General features: G+C 36.2%; 1 protein-coding gene across 1 annotated transcript in view; it reads right to left on the minus strand.

The window, feature by feature from the left end:
- The window catches only part of LOC105540278 (E3 ubiquitin-protein ligase MIB1), a gene marked incomplete at both ends in the record, with an annotated part of 101,587 nt that overhangs the window by 44,953 nt on the left and 38,133 nt on the right, over positions 1-18,501 (minus strand). Inside the window, 3 exons of the mRNA XM_011980821.1 lie at positions 1,523-1,720; positions 13,616-13,723; positions 17,655-17,788. Of these exons, the coding sequence (XP_011836211.1) occupies positions 1,523-1,720; positions 13,616-13,723; positions 17,655-17,788 (440 nt within the window). The remainder of the gene's footprint in view (positions 1-1,522; positions 1,721-13,615; positions 13,724-17,654; positions 17,789-18,501) is intronic.

The following is an 18,501-nucleotide window of genomic DNA, read 5'->3' on the forward strand; positions in this document are numbered from 1 at the left end:
AAAAAAATTAGCCAGGCATGGCAACTCACACCTGTAGTCTCAGCTACTCAGGAGGCTGAGGTGGGCCCTGAAGGTCGAGATTGCAATGAGCCACGATCATGCCACTGAATTCCAGCCAAGAACCTGTCTTAAAAAAAAAAAAAATTCCTAACCCAAGTTCAATCCAACCATCTACCTTCTACTCCTGTATCTTGTGGCACTAAAAGTCTGTAGTGTTCAACCTGAAATGCGCTTCTATCATGACTGGAACACCCTTCTCCAGGTCCCCAAGTCCTTATCACTCTTCTCAATTACTCTTTCTCTACCCGCCACCCCACACTCACACTCTCAACAGATGAACTTGTCTCTCGTTTCAGACAAAAAACGTCAGCAGGTATAAATCACCTCTCCTTACAGATTAACACTCCCCAATTCTCCCTCATCCTCCAATCCTGCCTCCCACTTACAAGGACATAGCCTAGATCCCAACAGTTCCAAAACAGTTGTACTTCAAAAGCCTTAGTTTCTAATAATTATCTAGCTGAACAAAATCTATTCTTTCAGCTCTTCTCAAGCCCTCACTCCCACTACTACTTTATTTCTTCTCTGAGATCTATCCAATCCAGCAACCAATTCCTGGATGCTGTAAACTAAATTATCTAAACTATAAGCAGCTTACAATTCTAACCACTGCCCTACCTTTTAAAAAATCATTATTGAGTTTCCAATGGAAACAAATTATGCTTTACATATTCAAACAGTGTTTCAGGGAACATTTGTATTTAAAAATAATATGTTGTTTCAAGCCTATTTGGTTAAGGTACCTAAAAATTGGCAAATTAGGGTCTGGTCCTATTTTACTTTGCTACAAAATTACTAAGTATAGAACTTTTAATTAAACAGGCACACAAAAGACAAGTTGCTTAGTAACCAAACTAAGTAGATAATGGACACAGACTACATTTTCCATATATTTGTGGTTTAATTTATCTGGTTATAGAACTGTAGCTGAGGATAATCATTTCTTAGGCAACCATTGCTTCAAAAATTAGATCCTACTGTAAATCAACTCTAAAATCCCATACATTTTCCAAAACAGAAAATCTCTGAAGATTACAATAATGACTATTCAAAGTCCCTAAGCTACAATAAAAAATACAATTCAAATAACTTAAATAGTTATGAAGTAACTATTATGAAATATAGCCTATTACACTTCTTTAAGCTGCTGAGGCTCACTGTCATGATCAATAAAGTTGAATTCATTCATAAGCTGACATTTTTACAAAGAAGTCCCCATTCTCCCTGCCCAATCTAAACCCAGTTTATTGGCATTTTCCTTAAAAAAACAAACAAACAAACAAAAAACTTTTTAAAAAAGAAATAGCTACCAATTTTGCAACATCTTATGCCTTTGGTATCATTTACTATGACCATGGCCATATGAGAACGATAACAAAGGAATGCTTACCATAGAACTTAATGTTTGCCTTTAATAGGATCCGAGCAATACCTGCAGGATGTGTTTCTTTAAAGGTTTTACCTGGAGACTGGGATGACAGCCAAAGTCCAATAAAGTCTTCACAACTTGAAGATGACCTTTATTGACAGCAATATGAAGTGGTGTCTGTCGGCGCTTGTTTCGAGCATTCAAATCAGCACTACCTCGATGTAGTACTTCTATAACAGCACCTTCATCTCCAAAAGCTGCATGGTGAACTGCTCGATCACCATCTTTATCCTAATCATTAGCATTGAAATCTGAATTAGCGAATATTTTAGAAAGAAAAAAAAAACTTGAAGCTGTAATAATACACCAAGAAGCAGATTAATTTGAGAAAAGGAAACATAAGTTGGAGCCAACAAAATAACTAGAACTTGACCAGGTGAGGTGGCTCATGCCTGTAATCCCAGCACTTTGGGAGGACAAGGTAGAAGGATCACTTGAGGTCAAGTAAATTGTAAATCTGAGTAAGATTTCCAACAATACCAATCTGGGCAACATAGCAAGATTCTGTTTTGTAGAGACAGCCAGGCATGGTGGCACCCACCTGTAGTCCTAGCTACTTGGGAGGCTGACACAGAAGGATTGCTTGAGCCAAGGAGTTTCAAGTTACAGTGAGCTATGATCGCACCACTGCACTCTGACTGGGGTAACAGAGTAAGACCCTGTCTCCATAAAAAAAAATTTTAAAACCTAGAAACTGACTTGAACAGTGATTAACTCCCAAAGATAAATGATAAATTTAGATCATTTTATATATATATATATATATATCAGACCAACAGTTATAGTATCACTCTTTCAGCACTCCTCATTTATCAGCCATGACAGTAAGCCAACTTTTTTTGCCATTTAAAACTTTTTACAAAGACAGTTTTGTTGTTGTTGTTGTTGTTTTAAAGAATCAGGGTCCTAGGCTGGGCACGGTGGCTCACACCTGTAATCCCAGCACTTTGGGAGGCCAAGGCAGGCGGATCACCTGAAGTCAAGAGTTCAAAACCAGCCTGGCCAACATGGAGAAACCCCGTCTCTACTAAAAATACAAAAATTAGCCAGGCATGGTGGCACATGCCTGTAATCCCTGCTACCTGGGAGGCTGAGGCAGGAGAACTGCTTGAATCCGGGAGGTGGGGGTTGCAGTGAGCCAAGATCGAGCCACTGCACTCCAGCCTGAGCGACAGAGCAAGACTCCCTCTCAAAAAAGAAAAAAAAGAATCAGGGTCCTGTTCTGTCACCCAGGTTGGAATGCAGTGGCACAGTCATAGCTCACTGCAGCCTTGAACTCCTGGACTTAATAAATTCTCCAACTTCAGCCTCACGAAGTGCTGGGATCACAGGTGTGAGCTACTGTGCATGTCCTACAAAGACTTTTTAATGACATAAAAAGTAAACTAAGATGAGTTGTGTGATAAAAAAAAAAAAGAATGCCAAACAATGTGATCTCAACTGGCTTTAATGGGGAGCAATTTACCAACACATTAAAACTGGTTAAGTGATGAGCATACACTTTTCTGTATATTCGAGAACAGAAAAAAAAAATTAAATACACCATTAAAAGATAAAAACAAAGCATAAACTCCCAAAATTCCATATATCAAAAATTTCAAAACTATTTCAGAAGAATCAAATCAATTTGCCTCACCTCCTGTAACAGGCATATTTCTGAAGAAATGAGAAAGCAGGAAAGACCTAATTGCTTAAATTTTTTTTTAAAACTGAAAGAAAGTACTTTGGAAAGGGGGAAAACTGCCTGCACTATGCCATGAAGGTAGCATACATAGTTCATACCAAAAAGTACAAAAAGAAGTCTTACTGCCTTGCCAGAAGCAGATGGAAAAGGGTGTTAGGTATAAGGGTATTGCATTTATTCCAGTACTGCTCTGCAAATTTTGACACCCACCAAGACCATCTGTCTGTCCCTGATACTGGTACTCTAAGACTTCCTCCATCCAGAGCAGTGGTTTCTGAGTCCCAATACCACTGTGCCACCCCTGGTGGACTCCCTAGTTTTGCAAGGGGTTTGACAATCCATATGGCACCCAGGATTTTCTGAACTACTTTCAAAGATAACACAGATAAACACTGTTATGATTAAATGCACTTAAATAGTTCATTCAAAACAGTTACAGAACTCAAAGTAGATTTTGGTCTTTGCATATCTTCTCAAACAGGTATTAAAGGTAAAAGCACTCATGTAGGAATCCACGACAGTTTGACAATCACTTTTGAAACGGTAGGGAACTACAACTCAGGGATATTTCTACCTTACTGACATTTCCAGCTGAATCGGTTTTTGTTACCTGTCAATTTTGAGAAAGGAACTGGCAAACAACCACATGCAAGATTTAAGATTCAACTCTTGTGCCTTTTCCCTGGCGGTCTTGCGGTTAGGATTTGGCACCTCTCTCAACTCTTGTGTCTCCGAGTAGCATTATATTTAAACATCCCAGAAAAACAAGTGTTTTAAAAAACAAAACAAAAATAAGATATATATGCATGTATATATAAATTAATCTCTCTAGTAACACATATAGTTCAGAATCCTAGAGTTAAGATCTTCCCAACTTCCAGTCTTTTTTTTTTTTTTTTTTTCCTGTTACAGTTTTTAACCCTATTTTGTGATTTACCTTCCATTAAAAAAGGGAACATCAGGCCACTAACACTGTATGGTCGTTAGAAAATCACTACTGAGGCTGGGCACAGTGGCTCAAGCCTGTAATCCCAGCACTTTGGGAGGCCAAGACGGGTGGATCACGAGGTCAGGAGATCGAGACCATCCTGGCTAACACGGTGAAACCCTGTCTCTACTAAAAAATACATTAAAAAAAAAAAAAAAAACTAGCCGGGCACGGTGGCGGGCGCCTGTAGTCCCAGCTGCGCGGGAGGCTGAGGCAGAGCTTGCAGTGAGCTGAGATCCGGCCACTGCACTCCAGCCTAGGCGACAGAGCAAGACTCCGTCTCAAAAAAAAAAAAAAAAAAGAAAATCACTACTGAAACACTTAATGCAGGTTGTCAATAATTCACATTAAAAAAACACCAAAGAATTATAAAACCCTGATATGTTTGTCACAATGAAATAAATAAGAACAATTTTTAAATTATGGAAAATACACATGCATACTAGAAAATTACAATTAAATATAATTAAATTTACTTCCAGGTTTCTCTTCTAAATTAGAAAACTACAGTTATAATAAAACCTGAACTTGTAAGTTTTGTTGCTTTCTTCTGAATCCATCTTAAATACTCCAAATAAACCTAAAACACAGCTCATGTGCCTGTTCCTGTTACTAGTACCAAAAGAGGATTTTAAGGAACAAGGTTACAGCTAACCTCTAACCTCTATAAGATTATCTCAAAGAATTTCATAAAGAGGCCTCAAATTAAATCTAAAACTGATTGTGTTTCTTTCTATCCTGCTGCCCTATTCTCTACCCATTTTCCAAAACCTGCTCTTGTTCAGTACTGCCTATCTTAGCCGATAGAACTACAGATCATATGGTCAACAAAATCAGTATCTGTAAGTCACAGTCAACTGCTTCCTCTCTGTGAGCCTCTATGTTCAATCATCAAACTCTACAGCTTTTTCTCCTCAATTTATGCTCAAATGTATTCTCTTTTCTCCAACTCTACCACAAACTAATTCAGGCCTTCATTCTTACTCACCTGGATGATTCCCACAACTCAACCTCCCTTCACTTTCTTATCCCAATCTATTCTTCACACCAAAGTCATAATTCTCTCTGTAAAACACAAATTTTATGTTTAAACCTCTTCAATGTCTCTCTACTATGTACAAAACAAATCTCTTTTGAGACCTACCTCTGTGAACCATTTCAGCCTCGCCTGCTGCCACAGTCCCCTCAGATCTCAGGCTCCAACTTGTCAACTTATAGGATCCTATGTATTTTCATATGCTACTCCCTAGACTTGGAATGCTCTTTGTCGTCACCCTCTTGGACTGGAAACTAGATATCTTATAAAACTCAGTTCAGGCATCACTTCTCCTGTGAAATTTCCCGATTCTCACAAAATTTATTATACCATTTCTCACACTATAGTGTAATTATTTGTTTGAAGTCTTTTTTAGCTGGCTGTGGGCTTCTTGGGGGCTATGACTGTGTCTTAGTCGTCTTTATTTCCAGGAGCTAGCACAGTGCCTATTAACTAGTAAGAATAAAAATGGGTGTTGAATATAATCCTTAAATAACCATCATGTTTTTTTAATATTTTTATTGTAGCAAAATATACATAAAATTTACAATCTTCACCATTTTTAAATGTACAATTCAGAGTTACTAAGTACATTCATATCATTGTGCAACTATCACCACCATCCATCTCTAGAACTTTTTTCATCTTGCAAAAGTGAAACTCTATACCCATTAAAAACTGAGAAAACTGAAACTCTACATCCTATTCCTCCTACCCCCTCATCTCTGGAAACCACCATACATTCTACTTTCTGTTCCCATGATTTTGACTACTATCTATACTTAGTGGAACCATACAGTATTTGTCTTTTTGTAACTGGCTCACTTTCACTTAGAATAATGGCCTCAAGGATCTTATGTGTCAGAATTTCCTTTCTTTTTAAGTTTAATGATATACCATTATAAGCACATACCACATTTTGCTCATCTACTCTTCTGTCAATGAATACTTTTGGGCTGCTTTCATACTTTAGCTATTACGAATAATGCTGCTAAGAACACAGGTGAACAAATACCTCCTCAAGACTTCCTTTCCAATCTTTGGGATATATACTCAAAAGCAGAACTGTTGGATCATATTGTAATTCAATTTTTAATCTTTTGTGCAACTGTCGTATTCTTTTCAGCAGTGGCTATGCCATTTTATATTCCTACGAACAGTGCAAAGAGTTCTAATTCCTCCACATCCTCACTGACAGGTTTTTTCTGGTTGTTTTGATAACAGCCATTCTAATGGCTGTAAGGCAGTATCTCACTGTGGTTTTGGTTTGCATTCCCCTAATAATTAGTGATGTGAAACATCTTTTCATGTGCTTATTGATTCATATTTATTCTTTGCAGAAATGTCTATTCAACTCATTCAAGTCAAATGGAGTTTTTCAGGTTTTCTTGATGTAGAGTTTTAAGAGTCTATATATATTTTGGATTTTAATCTCTTATCAGACACATGATTTGAAAATATTTTCTCCCATTTCATAGGCTGCCTTTCTCCCTGTTGACAGATGTCCTTTGATACACATTAAGTTTTTAATTTTCATGAAGTCTAATTTGTCTATTTTTCTTTTGTTAACTGCACTTTTGGTGTCATATTCAAGAAATCACTGCCAGATACAATGCTGTGAGGTTTCTGCCCTCTTTTCCTTCAAAAAGGTTTATAGTTTTATATCGCACATTTAGATTTTCAGGCATTTTGAATTAAATTTCTGAATACAGTGTTAGGTAAGGTTCCTACTTTATTCTTTTACATGTGAATATCTAGTTGCCCAAGCACCATTTGTTTAAAAGATTGCTCTTTTCCCATTAAATTTTTTTGGGGTCTTGGACCCCAAAAATCAATTGACCTTAAATGCAAAGGTTTATTTCTGAATTCCCAATTCTCTTCTATTGGTCTTTACGTCCACCCTTATGTTAGTAATACACTGTCTTGATTACTGTTGCCTTGTAGTGAGTCTTGAAAGTAGGAAGTGTGAGTCCTCCAACTTCCGTTCTTTCTCAAGATTGCTTTGGCTGTTTGGGGCTGTCTTGAGATTCCTTATTAATTTCTGGATAGATTTTTCTATTTCTGCAAGGAACATCTTTACGATTTTGACAGAACTTCATTGAGTATGTACTGACATCTTAACAATATTAAATTTTCTAATCCATGAACATGGGAGGTAGTTCCAACTGTCTTCTTTAATTTCTTTCAGCAATATTTTGTAGTTTTCAGTGTGTAAGTCTTACCTCCTTGGTAAAGTTCATGCCTAAGTATTTTATTCTTTTTGATGCTATTGTAAATGGAGTTGTTTTCTCAATTTCCTGAAAGATTCATTGTTAACAGATTGTTCAATTAACAGACTGTTCACTGTTAATGTATAGATATACAACTGATTTCTGTGTTTTAACTTTGTATTCTGCTAAACTGCTAAATTTGTTCTAAAAGTTTTTTTTGTCGTTGTTGAAATCTTTAGGTTTCCACATATAAGATCACTGCAAACAGAGATAATTTTTACTTCCTTTCCAATTCGAATGTCTTTTCTTTTTCTTGCCTAATTGCTCTGGTCAGCACTTCCAGTATTGTTAAATAGAAGTGGTAAAAGCAGGTATCCTTGCCCTATTCTAAGAAGAAAAGTTTTCAGTCTTTCACCATCTAATACGATGTTCATTAGGGGTTTTTCATATATGGCTTTTATTACAATGAGGTCATTCCCTACTATTCCAAGTTTACTGAGTGTTTTTATCATGAAAGGGTGTTAAATTATGTCAACTGCTTTTTCTGGTCAATTGGAACGATTATGCAGTTTTTCCCCTTTATTATGTTAATATGGTATATTACATTGATCAATTTTCCTATGTTGAACCATCTTTAACACTCCAGGAATAAATCCCATTTGATCATGGTGTATAATCCCTTTCTCATGTTGCTGAATGTGGCTCACTAATATTTGGTTAAGGATTTTTGTATCAATGTTAATATGGTATATTGGTCTGTAGTTTTCTTGTAGTGTCTTTTTTCTGGCTTTATACTGGTTTTGCTGGCTTTTTAGAATGAGTCAGGAAGTCTTCACTCCTAATTTGTTGGAAAAGTTTGAGAAAGAATGATACTAGTTCTTTTTTAAATGTTTGGCAGAAATCCCCACTGAGACCATAAGGTCCAAGGCTTTTCCTTGTTAGGAAAATTTCAACTATTGATTCAATCTCCTTACCAGTTATAGGTTTATTCAGGTTTCCTATATCTTCATGATTCTGTCTTAACAGGTTTTGTGTTCTAGAAATTCATCCATTTCATCTAGGTTATCCAATTTGTTGGCATATTGTTCATAGTACTCTCTTATAATCCTTTTTATTTCTGTAGAATTAGTAGTAATGTACCCGCTTTCATTTCTGATTTTGGTAATTTGAGTCTTCTTTTTTCTTAGTCCATCTAGCCAAAAAATTTGGGTTATCTGACAAAGTCTAGTATTGTTCCCTAATACTAATCTTCTCCATTTGAAGCAGTTTTTTTTTTAATTAAATGATGAAACTACCCCAAACTACCCCAAATGTCCTTATAACTTAAGCAGATGTACTGCGTTTGGAAACTCATAATAAAGACATATTTTTAAAAACTCATCTCCCATCCAAATCTCCATACCTTTACTATTATACTTCATCAGTGGGGGAAAAAAATATAGAGTCCACGGCAGATCCAAAATTAGCTCACCTATATCAACATACCTAAGATAGCATAGTCCTTGATGCCTTTACCTATACATTAAGGAAGAAACAGAATGTAATCCTACTGAATTCAGTAGGTCAATATATGGAGACAATCAACTTTCCAAAACAGCTCTTTGAGGTTTCCCTAAGAAAAAGAAATAGGAAACAAAATACTATCTTATCACATGTTCCAAAGGTATGCTATGTACCAAATAATTGTTTGATAATAGCTTAAATCAACCAAAAATTCCGCAATAGTCATCTATGCTATGGGTCAGCAACTTTTCTATGAAGGGCCAGAAAGTAAATATTTTACTTTTTACAGGCCATATAGTCTCTTATTGAAACTACACAGCTACTTTACTGTCACACTAAAGGAGCCACAGATAGTAAATAAATGAATGGCTGTGCTGTGTTTCAACAATACTTTATGGAGGGCTGGATTTGGCCTGTGAGCTGTAGTCTGCAGACCATGATCTATACCTCTCTTGAGCCTACTTCCTAATGCAGATGGAAAAAATGAAAGGTTACCAAATGAGATAACTGGAGAACAAAATATATTATTTCCTTCATTCTTCTGCTAACTCCAAAGCTTTTAATAAAATTAGATTTTAAAAAATCAATTATTACCATTTTTAGGTGTAACAAAGATTTTTAACATTTTTAGGTGTGATAAAGGTGAGAAACTTTTTAAAAGAGCCCTTACGTTTTAGAATACATATTAAATATCTACTGATGAAATAATATGGTATCTGTCTAGATCTGCTTCAAAATAATTCAGTAGAGGGAATGGGAGGAAAGGTGTATAGATAAAAACTGGCCATGAGTATTAATTCAAGTGAGGTGATGGGTACATAAGATTTATTATACTATTATCTCTACCTTTGTATATGTTTAATGTTTCCAACGATAAAAAAGTTCATAAAAAACAAATCACTTTATAAACAATATGGCAAATTATGTATGACAAATCTAAGTGCATCTGCAAAATTAACTCTTTTCTCTACTTTAGCACTACTGACATTTAAAGCCAGATCATTGTTGTGAGAGCTGTCCTGAGCACTGTAGGACATTCAGTAGCATCCTTAGCTTCTATCCTCTAGATGTCAGCTGTACCTCCTCCACCCACCCACTTGTAAGAATTAAAAATGCCACTAGACATTTCCAAATGTCCCTTGTGGAACCTAAATGCCCCCAGCTAAGAACCAATGTATTAAACAAACTATACAGTTGTTTAACAGGCAGTGTTAATTCTTATATCCTAGAAAAATGAAACTTTGATAAACTTTTTTTTCGTATTGGGCTGAAGTCTTGATTGAGACAGGGTCTCACTCCTGCCACCCAGGCTGGAGTGCAGTGGTGCGGTTTCAGCTCACCACAGCCTGGGCTTCCTGGGCTCAACCGATTCTCCCACCTCAGCCTTCCAAGTAGAAGAGACTATAGCAGTGCGCCAGCACAGGTGGCTAATTTTTTATATTTTTAATAGAGACAGGGTTTTGCCATGTTGCCCAGGCTGGTCTTGAACTCCTGAAATCAAGTAATTCACCCACCTCAGCCTCTCAAAGTGCTTGGATTACAGACGTGAACTACTGCACTCGGCCGATATTTATATTTTAACTCAATTTTTCAATATAGTTTTTCCTCTACCAATTGGGAAACTGTGTTATTAATAACCCTTTTCACACTTTTACAAATTGCATTTTCTTATAATGAATTTTAAAATAAAAAATGCACAAAATGGAAATTCAAATGAGGAATACGGTAAAAGTCCCATATATCTATCTTACTGTTCTAGTTAGCAGTCAGTTTGCAAACTTAAAAATACGTTATTTGGCCGGGCGCGGTGGCTCATGCCTGTAATCCCAGCACTTTGGGAGGCCTAGGCGGGTGGATCACTAGGTAAGGAGATGGAGACCACTATCCTGGCTAACACGGTGAAACCCCCTTTCTACCAAAAATACAAAAAATTAGCCGGGCGTGGCGGCGTGCGCCTGTTGTCCCAGCTACTCCGGAGGCTGAGGCAAGAGAATGGCGTGAACCCGGGAGGCAGAGCTTGCAGTGAGCTGAGATTGTGCTACTGCACTCCTGCCTGAACGACAGAGCAAGACTCCATCTCAAAAAAACAAACAAACAAACAAAAACCATTATTTATTAAATATCTAGACTACCAAAACTCACTTCAACTCCCGTCGTTCCATGTTTATATTATTAACTGTTTGTTTTATATTTGAGTACAGTTAAGAAAAAAAGAGGCTGGGTGCAATGGCTCACACTTGTAATTCCAACACTTTGGGAGGCCAAGGCAGGAGGATCACTTGAGTCTAGGAGTTTGACACCAAACCGGGCAACACAGTGAGACCTTGTCTTTACAAAAAATTTTTAAAAATTAGCCAAGCATGATAGCACACACCTGTAGTCCTAGCTACTTGGTAGGCTGAAGTGGGAGAATTGTTTGAGCCTGGAAAGTCAAGGCTGCAGTGAACCATGATCATGCCACTGCAGTCCAGTCAGGGCAACAGAGCAAGACCCTGTATCAAAAAACAAAAAAACAAAAAATAAAAAACATCTGGCCGGGTATGGGGCTCATGCCAGTAATCTCAGCATTTGGGAGGCTGAGGTGGGCGAATCACTCAAGGTCAGGAGGAGTTTGAGACTGGCCTGGCCAACATGATGAAACCCCAACTCTACTAAAAATACAAAAATTAGCGTGGCGCAATGGTGCACTCCTGTAATCTCAGCTACTCGGACAGTAGAGGCACAAGAATCGCCTGAATCCAGGAGGCAGAGGTTGCAGTGAGCCAAGGACATGGCACTGCACTCCAGCCTGGGCAACAGAGGGTGACTCTGTCTCAAAAAAAAAAAAAAAAAAAAAAAGGAAAGAAAATCTACTCTCGAAAAACAATGCCAATTTCATTCCTAATTCCAAAGCTGCAAACCCATTCTGCAAAACCTCTCAAGTGAATAAAAATCTCTAGAAACACAAATATATGAATAATCCCATGCTGCCAGGTTGGTGATTAAATTCTGAATCAGAAAGCATACTTTAAAAAGAAACTTAGGCAAAAAGAAATGTGGTTTTTCAGCTTCTTGCCTTATTAGCTGTAATCAGAAGAACTTTGGTTTTTCAGTAGTTGTTGCTATTGGGGTTTCTGGATTCACTAAATTAAAAATCAGATATTCAGCTCAAGAAATTTCATACCATTCCACCAAATAAAACTAAAATAATAAGAAAGTAAAGTAATTACCTTCTATATACAAAATACTAAAATTAACTTTCATTACCAAAAAAAACCTTGTAACACACACTAGGTTCCTAAATTCACAACCAAGAAAGATGCAACTTAAAAATTACTAGTGCAAAAGTAAAATCAAATTATATAATCTCATTCATAAAGACATCATAGTAATAAAACTATTGTATAGTTCACAGATATCTAATCTGCTAATTTAAAATTCAAGTTCTTAGGCGTGGTGGCTCACACCTGTAATCTCAGCACTTTGGGAGGCTGAGGCAGCCACATTACTTGAGGTCAGGAGCTCGACACCACCCTGGCCAACATGGCAAAACCCTGTCTCTACTAAAAATACAAAAATTACCCAGGTGTGGTAGCAGGTGCCTGTAATCCCAGCTACTGGGGAGGCTGAGGCATGAGAATCACTTGAACCCAGGAGGCAGAAGTTGCAGTGAGCTGAGAATAGGCCACTGCACTCCAGCCTGGGCAACAGCATGAGATTCTGCTTAAAAAATAAATAAATTAATTAATTAATTTCAAGTTATTTCTAGCCAACAGAAAATTCCAACATTACAGATGACCTGTTTAACCTTAAAAACCACAGGCTCTTTAGTAGCTGTCCAACAATTCAAAATACATACATTTATAGAAAAAAGAAAAAGTAACATAAGACTAGAAAAGGCTTCTCTTTTCCAATATGCATCTTTTTAAATTTTTTAATTAGTAAAATCAGGCTGATCCAATTTAGCCCTCAGCAATTCAAGTCCTCATTAAGCTCTCACAGATGAGAGTGTTTTTTAGACAAAACTGCAATTTTCTGCCTAATTTAAATTTGCTACAATTTGATTTATTCTAAATAATCTTGCACTATACTAAAATAAGTGTGATTCAAATACATTTTTAGTAATGAGTAGCTAAGTAAGACAAAGCAAGCCATCCTTCACACTAGAGATATAGAGAGATCCCCAATCCAGACTCCAATGATATTAAGAAGTGTTTCTCTTTCATAAGAATATATTCTAAATTAAATGAAGCATATATACACACATACGGTGATAAACATGCATTATGAACTCTTCAAATATTCACATTAAGGTCAAGAAACAATAAAACTTTAAAAATGCTAATTCAGTTACGACAAAACAACAACAAAAAATGTTTCCAAGTGTCACAGAGATCAGGAAAGATTCTGACCCAGTGGACTTACATTCCTTGTCCTTCAATTTCCCTACTATGATTCCTGATACTTGGACGAGCCCACCTTTAGCTCCGTAAAACATGATGGTTACACCACAGTAGCAAGAAACTCAACTCCTATCTTTACCTAGGAGTATGGCTAAAATATAAAGGATCACAGAAAGACAAGTCTCTGTCAGATTTTTATTTTCAATCAGAATAGTCTTAGGTGGATATTAAATTTCAAAAATAAAAACAATCCATCTCATGATATACAAGTATTATTTCTGGGAAATAAATGTTTACTTAAAATATTTTTCAAGTTTACTTACCTCTGCTTCGACATCCACATTTTGCTTCAAAAGTAACTTCAAAATGTCAACATGTCCATTCTGACTAGCAGCCTGCATAGCTGTGTGGCCAGCACACTGCCCATTTACCTAAATTTTGTTTAAAAAAGAATGAATGAATGAATGAATGAATAATCAGAAACAGGCAATATATACATACAGTGTAGGTTTAAATCTAGTATACTGTATGATTCCATGAGAATAATTTAGGTTGGTGTTCCATATATCATAGTTCAAATAACTACAGACTTCTTAATTCAGAGAAGGGAAGCAAGCATTGTTTTAAAAAACAAAAGTTCCATTGTCCAAAGAGTTACGAAATAACTGTTAGGCAATCTGCAAAGTTGAAAGAAGGGAAAAAAGAAGGGAGGAAAGAAAGGAAGTAAGTTAAGTTAGTTTTGTATATACACTTCTTTTTAGATTAATCTCTGAGTCCATGGTTCAATGAAAAAACGCACTGAAGTGAAAAGAAAACTTTTAGAAAAGATATTAGCTGCTAAGGATAAATAAATTCAATTCAACAAAAATACCAAACATCAACTTGCAGGCAAACTGCAAGGATAATAAATAAGGATACACAAGGTAGGTATATACAACTATTATAAAGCAGCAATTTCCAACCTTCCCTTCACTCCAGATGTCATGTACATGTATAACTAATCCATGGACATACCCAAGGCCAAGTGCAATTCTTTAATTCTACCCCTTTTACTCCCATCCACAAAACCATTAAAGATGGTTAAAGATGGTAGCCTGGCCACATGTTTATATACTATCTTTCCTGAAACCACACTAAAACGACATTAAAATAATTTTATTTTAGTAAAAATCCATAAAGATAAAGGGAGAACATCAGAAAACAAGAAAAAGTAACACATTTTGTGAAAGAGAGAAAACAGATGGAAAAGCGTTATCTCACTTTAGAGAGAACAGGAAGCCACAGTGTAAAGAGCACAGGAAATCCCAGACAAACTCAAAGCCTACAAACATAAGCACATCATAGGTAACAAGGGGGGCCTCAGGTGTAAGTCTGATGTGCAATGGTCACACTCCAAGCCCACTCCTCAAACTCAAGGACAGAACACTAGCTGCCTGCATCTCATCCCCAGACAGGAAAACTTGAACAACTGTAGAGAATAGATTTCTACAGGATGGTATTTAGAGATCCCCCAAAACTCTACACACCCAATCACCATAATGCAAAGTTAGTCAATAAGTCCAGGTGAGGAGAGCTATCAATCAGCTTTGTAATGTCCTACTGAGATATGAATGGACAACCAAGGATTGGAGATTTGTCCCCTCTTATAGATGAACGAACAACCAAGGATTACCAGACGTCTGAGGAATGGCTCTGATGTGAAAACAGTAACTCAGAAGAGACAAAAAACTTAAGCAGACACAAGAACTTGTTTTCTTATAAAGACCTATCATATACACTCAGTAAGGAAAAAAATGATATTGTATCCTCTTTAAACACCAACATGATACTATCAAAAGGAATGTGAAAAGGGCAACCAAGAAAAGCTTGAAATTTAAAACTGATGGAATAAAAATCTTGGAAAAACGGTGAGAAAATTAAGTTAAGGAACCTCTCAGAAAGGAAGTGGGGGAAGAAAAAAACAGGAGAAAAAAAAGAAAAAGAAAATCCGAGGAATAGTCCAAGAATAATCAATAAAACAACCAAAGAAAATTTGCAGATATGAAAGACATGATTTCCAGTTTTAAAAAGTCAAACACCTAAAGCAATGGATGAAAACAGATCCACATCAAGGTGTATCATTGTGCAAGTTCTTAATGCTGACCAAAACAAAATATCATCATGCTTAAGAGAAAAAACAGCGTACATGTAAGTTCAGGAATCAGAATGGCTTATATCTTCTCAATAGTAATTCTGGAATTATTCTACAGGAAAATGACTTCTAACCTAGAACTCTATTCCAATCTAAAACTTAACTGTGGAGTTTAAAAAAAAATTCAGATATTAAAGGTCTATTTCCCATGCATCCTTTCTCAGAAGCTAATAAAAGCCTTACTTCACCAAAAAGAGAGAAAATGTAGAAACAAAAAGACAGGGGATACAGAAAACAAGAAATTCAACATAGGAGAGAAGAGAAGGGAACCCTCAGGATGATGGGTGAGAAGACACTCCAAGTGGGCATCCAGTGCAGAGGAAACCCTGTTCAGATGGAGAATATCAGAAGGCATAAGAGAAATGTCTCCCAGAAGATGAAAATGAATACATATCATCTGTTGTACCTAAATGTCTCGAGCAATTGAGGTATGTTACGATTAAAGAGGAATTTAGGAAGAAATTAAGTATAAGAATACAGATTACTAACAAATGAAAAAATATAAAAATTATGTGTAAGCAGAGGGACTGCGAAAGACCACAAGTAACTTTTAAGAATGAAGGAAATATTCTACACCTTAATAGAGGTGTGGACTATGTGGGTGGTATGCATTTGTCAAAACTGGCTGATCCACGTACTTCACTGTATGAAAATTATACTTCAATTTTTTAAAAAATGACAATTATGAACTCCAATTAAAAACAAAAAGTTAGGTAGGAAAACATAATCTAATATACTCCACAGCATGGCTATGAATGTCATTTACATAACATGCACAACTAATTTTAATCCAAACAAAATTACAATATAATATAACTACATGATGAAGCTGGAAACAGTATGTGTCTGGTGGGGATGGGATGGAAGTGGTGAAATAAAGCTAAATCCTCACCTTCCACAGTGAGGTATCAAAAGATCTAGGAAAGGAAAAGGGAAAGGAAAGGAAGAAAGAAAATTAAGACATTGTAACAGAGGTATATCGGTATGTTACCGGAAAATGTAGAGGTAAATATGAAGGTTATTAGCCAGCTAAGAATAGTTGCCTCTGAAGAACAGGAAAATAGGGGTGAGAAAGAGGAGATGCTATTTTTCATAACAAACCTTATAGAACTGTATTTTCCTTTAAATTTTTAGTACTGTAACGCTCTTAAAAAATAATTTTAAAATAAATTAGTAAGTAAATGAAAAAAAATTATAGTAAAATCTAAATTTGCTTGACTGGAATACAAAGGAAATCCATCTTTCAAACACAAAAAATACTTGGTACTTCAACATTTAAGGCAAATTATTTTTACACAGCTCACAACCAATCAACAAATTGCTGTGCTATATTGCTACAACTGATCTTTATAATAAAGCTAACATGTCGAGCTTATAGGAGAAATAAGACACTAATACTTTACAATTATAGATCCGATCTTCAAACTGTCTAGCATACTTAAAAACAAACAAACATGCAAAGAAAGGTATGGTAACAAAAGCCCTTACAGTACAGTGAGAATGATTCAAATTGTCACTCCAACTACAACTTCTTGGCTGGCACCGAACATAATACTGGTGCCAGCAAGGTGTCAATGCCAAAGCCAAAGCACAATGACTGGAATCAAAACTGCCCACTTAAAAGATGGCTTGTATGAATGGCAAAAATACAACATAACCTAGGAATAGTTATAAAATATATGGCCTTTAATTCATCTGCCTTATAAATTGTGAAACAGTCAACTATCATTGAAGTGGAGAGGAGTTACATTCAATATTTTGAAAAGAGGGATTGAAAATTGCTTATATACACACCTGCTATGTACTCACAAAAATTAAAAAATAAAATTGCTTATAAAATTTACTAAAACATACTTAGAAGATGTCATAAAATGATGTTTACATGAGAAAAAAAAATCACTGAATTTCCCAAAAGGATACTAGTCTTTAAAAACCAAAATTTAAGTTGTGTCAATCATAAAAAGGGTCATAATGTTAAATACGAAAATATCTCTTTTTTTAAAGAAATGCACACTGAAGAATGTCTGATATCTGCTTTAAAATACTTCACAAAAACAAGAAAGAAGGAATAAATGAAGCACATCTGGCAAAATCTTTGTAATTGTTGAGGATAAGGTTCATTATACTATTCTACTTTTTGTATGTTTCAAAATAATTTTTAAAATGCTCACATCCACATCTGGTCTTTTAAGCAAATCTTCCACTTTAGCAACATCTCCATTGGCAGCAGCCTTAACTAATTCTTCATTGAGGTCACCAGATTCTTGGGTTTCAAATAATTTCTTCAGGAGTTGTGAGAGTCTTTCTGTAAAGCATCAAATCAAGCTGCTAATATAGGAGGATCTCAAACCTTAACTATCAAGAAACAAATATTACCCAATATTTCTATAATCTTTTCCTATTTTATTATTTCCATCACTAATGTTATTTTTCTACTATGCTACAGATAACTACCCATGCAAGTTATAATCCCTACTATAAAAAGCTGCATTAAATGCAAGCCCTTAAGTATTCCAAGTTTTCTCCAATTCATGTATATCCAATTATAATTTTAGAAAAAGTAGTGCATTATATACTAATAATTCAAGATTTAAAAGTCATCGTAAAAAGTTTATGAATAAACACAGTACTATGGGAGTACCACAATGATACAAACTTCCTTTCAGGTTTTAAGGACACTACAGTGACTCTCAGAGCTCAATACTACAGACTTTAAAATAATTCAATCAATGATTATGATCAAAAGCAACAATCCGGCTGAATGCGGTGGCTCACGCCTGTAATCCCAGCACTGTGGGAGGCCAAGGCGGGCGGATCACGAGGTCAGGAGATCGAGACCATCCTGGCGAATATGGTAAAACCCCGTCTCTACTAAAAATCCAAAAAAAAAAATTAGCCGGGCGTGGTGGTGGGCGCCTGTAGTCCCAGCTTCTCGAGAGGCTGAGGCAGGAGAATGGCATGAATCCGGGAGGCGGCGGAGCTTGCAGTGAGCAAAGATCGCGCCACTGCACTCCAGCC

This window comes from Mandrillus leucophaeus, unplaced genomic scaffold (assembly GCF_000951045.1).
Source record: "Mandrillus leucophaeus isolate KB7577 unplaced genomic scaffold, Mleu.le_1.0 Scaffold2189, whole genome shotgun sequence".
Taxonomy (NCBI): Eukaryota; Metazoa; Chordata; class Mammalia; order Primates; family Cercopithecidae; genus Mandrillus; species Mandrillus leucophaeus.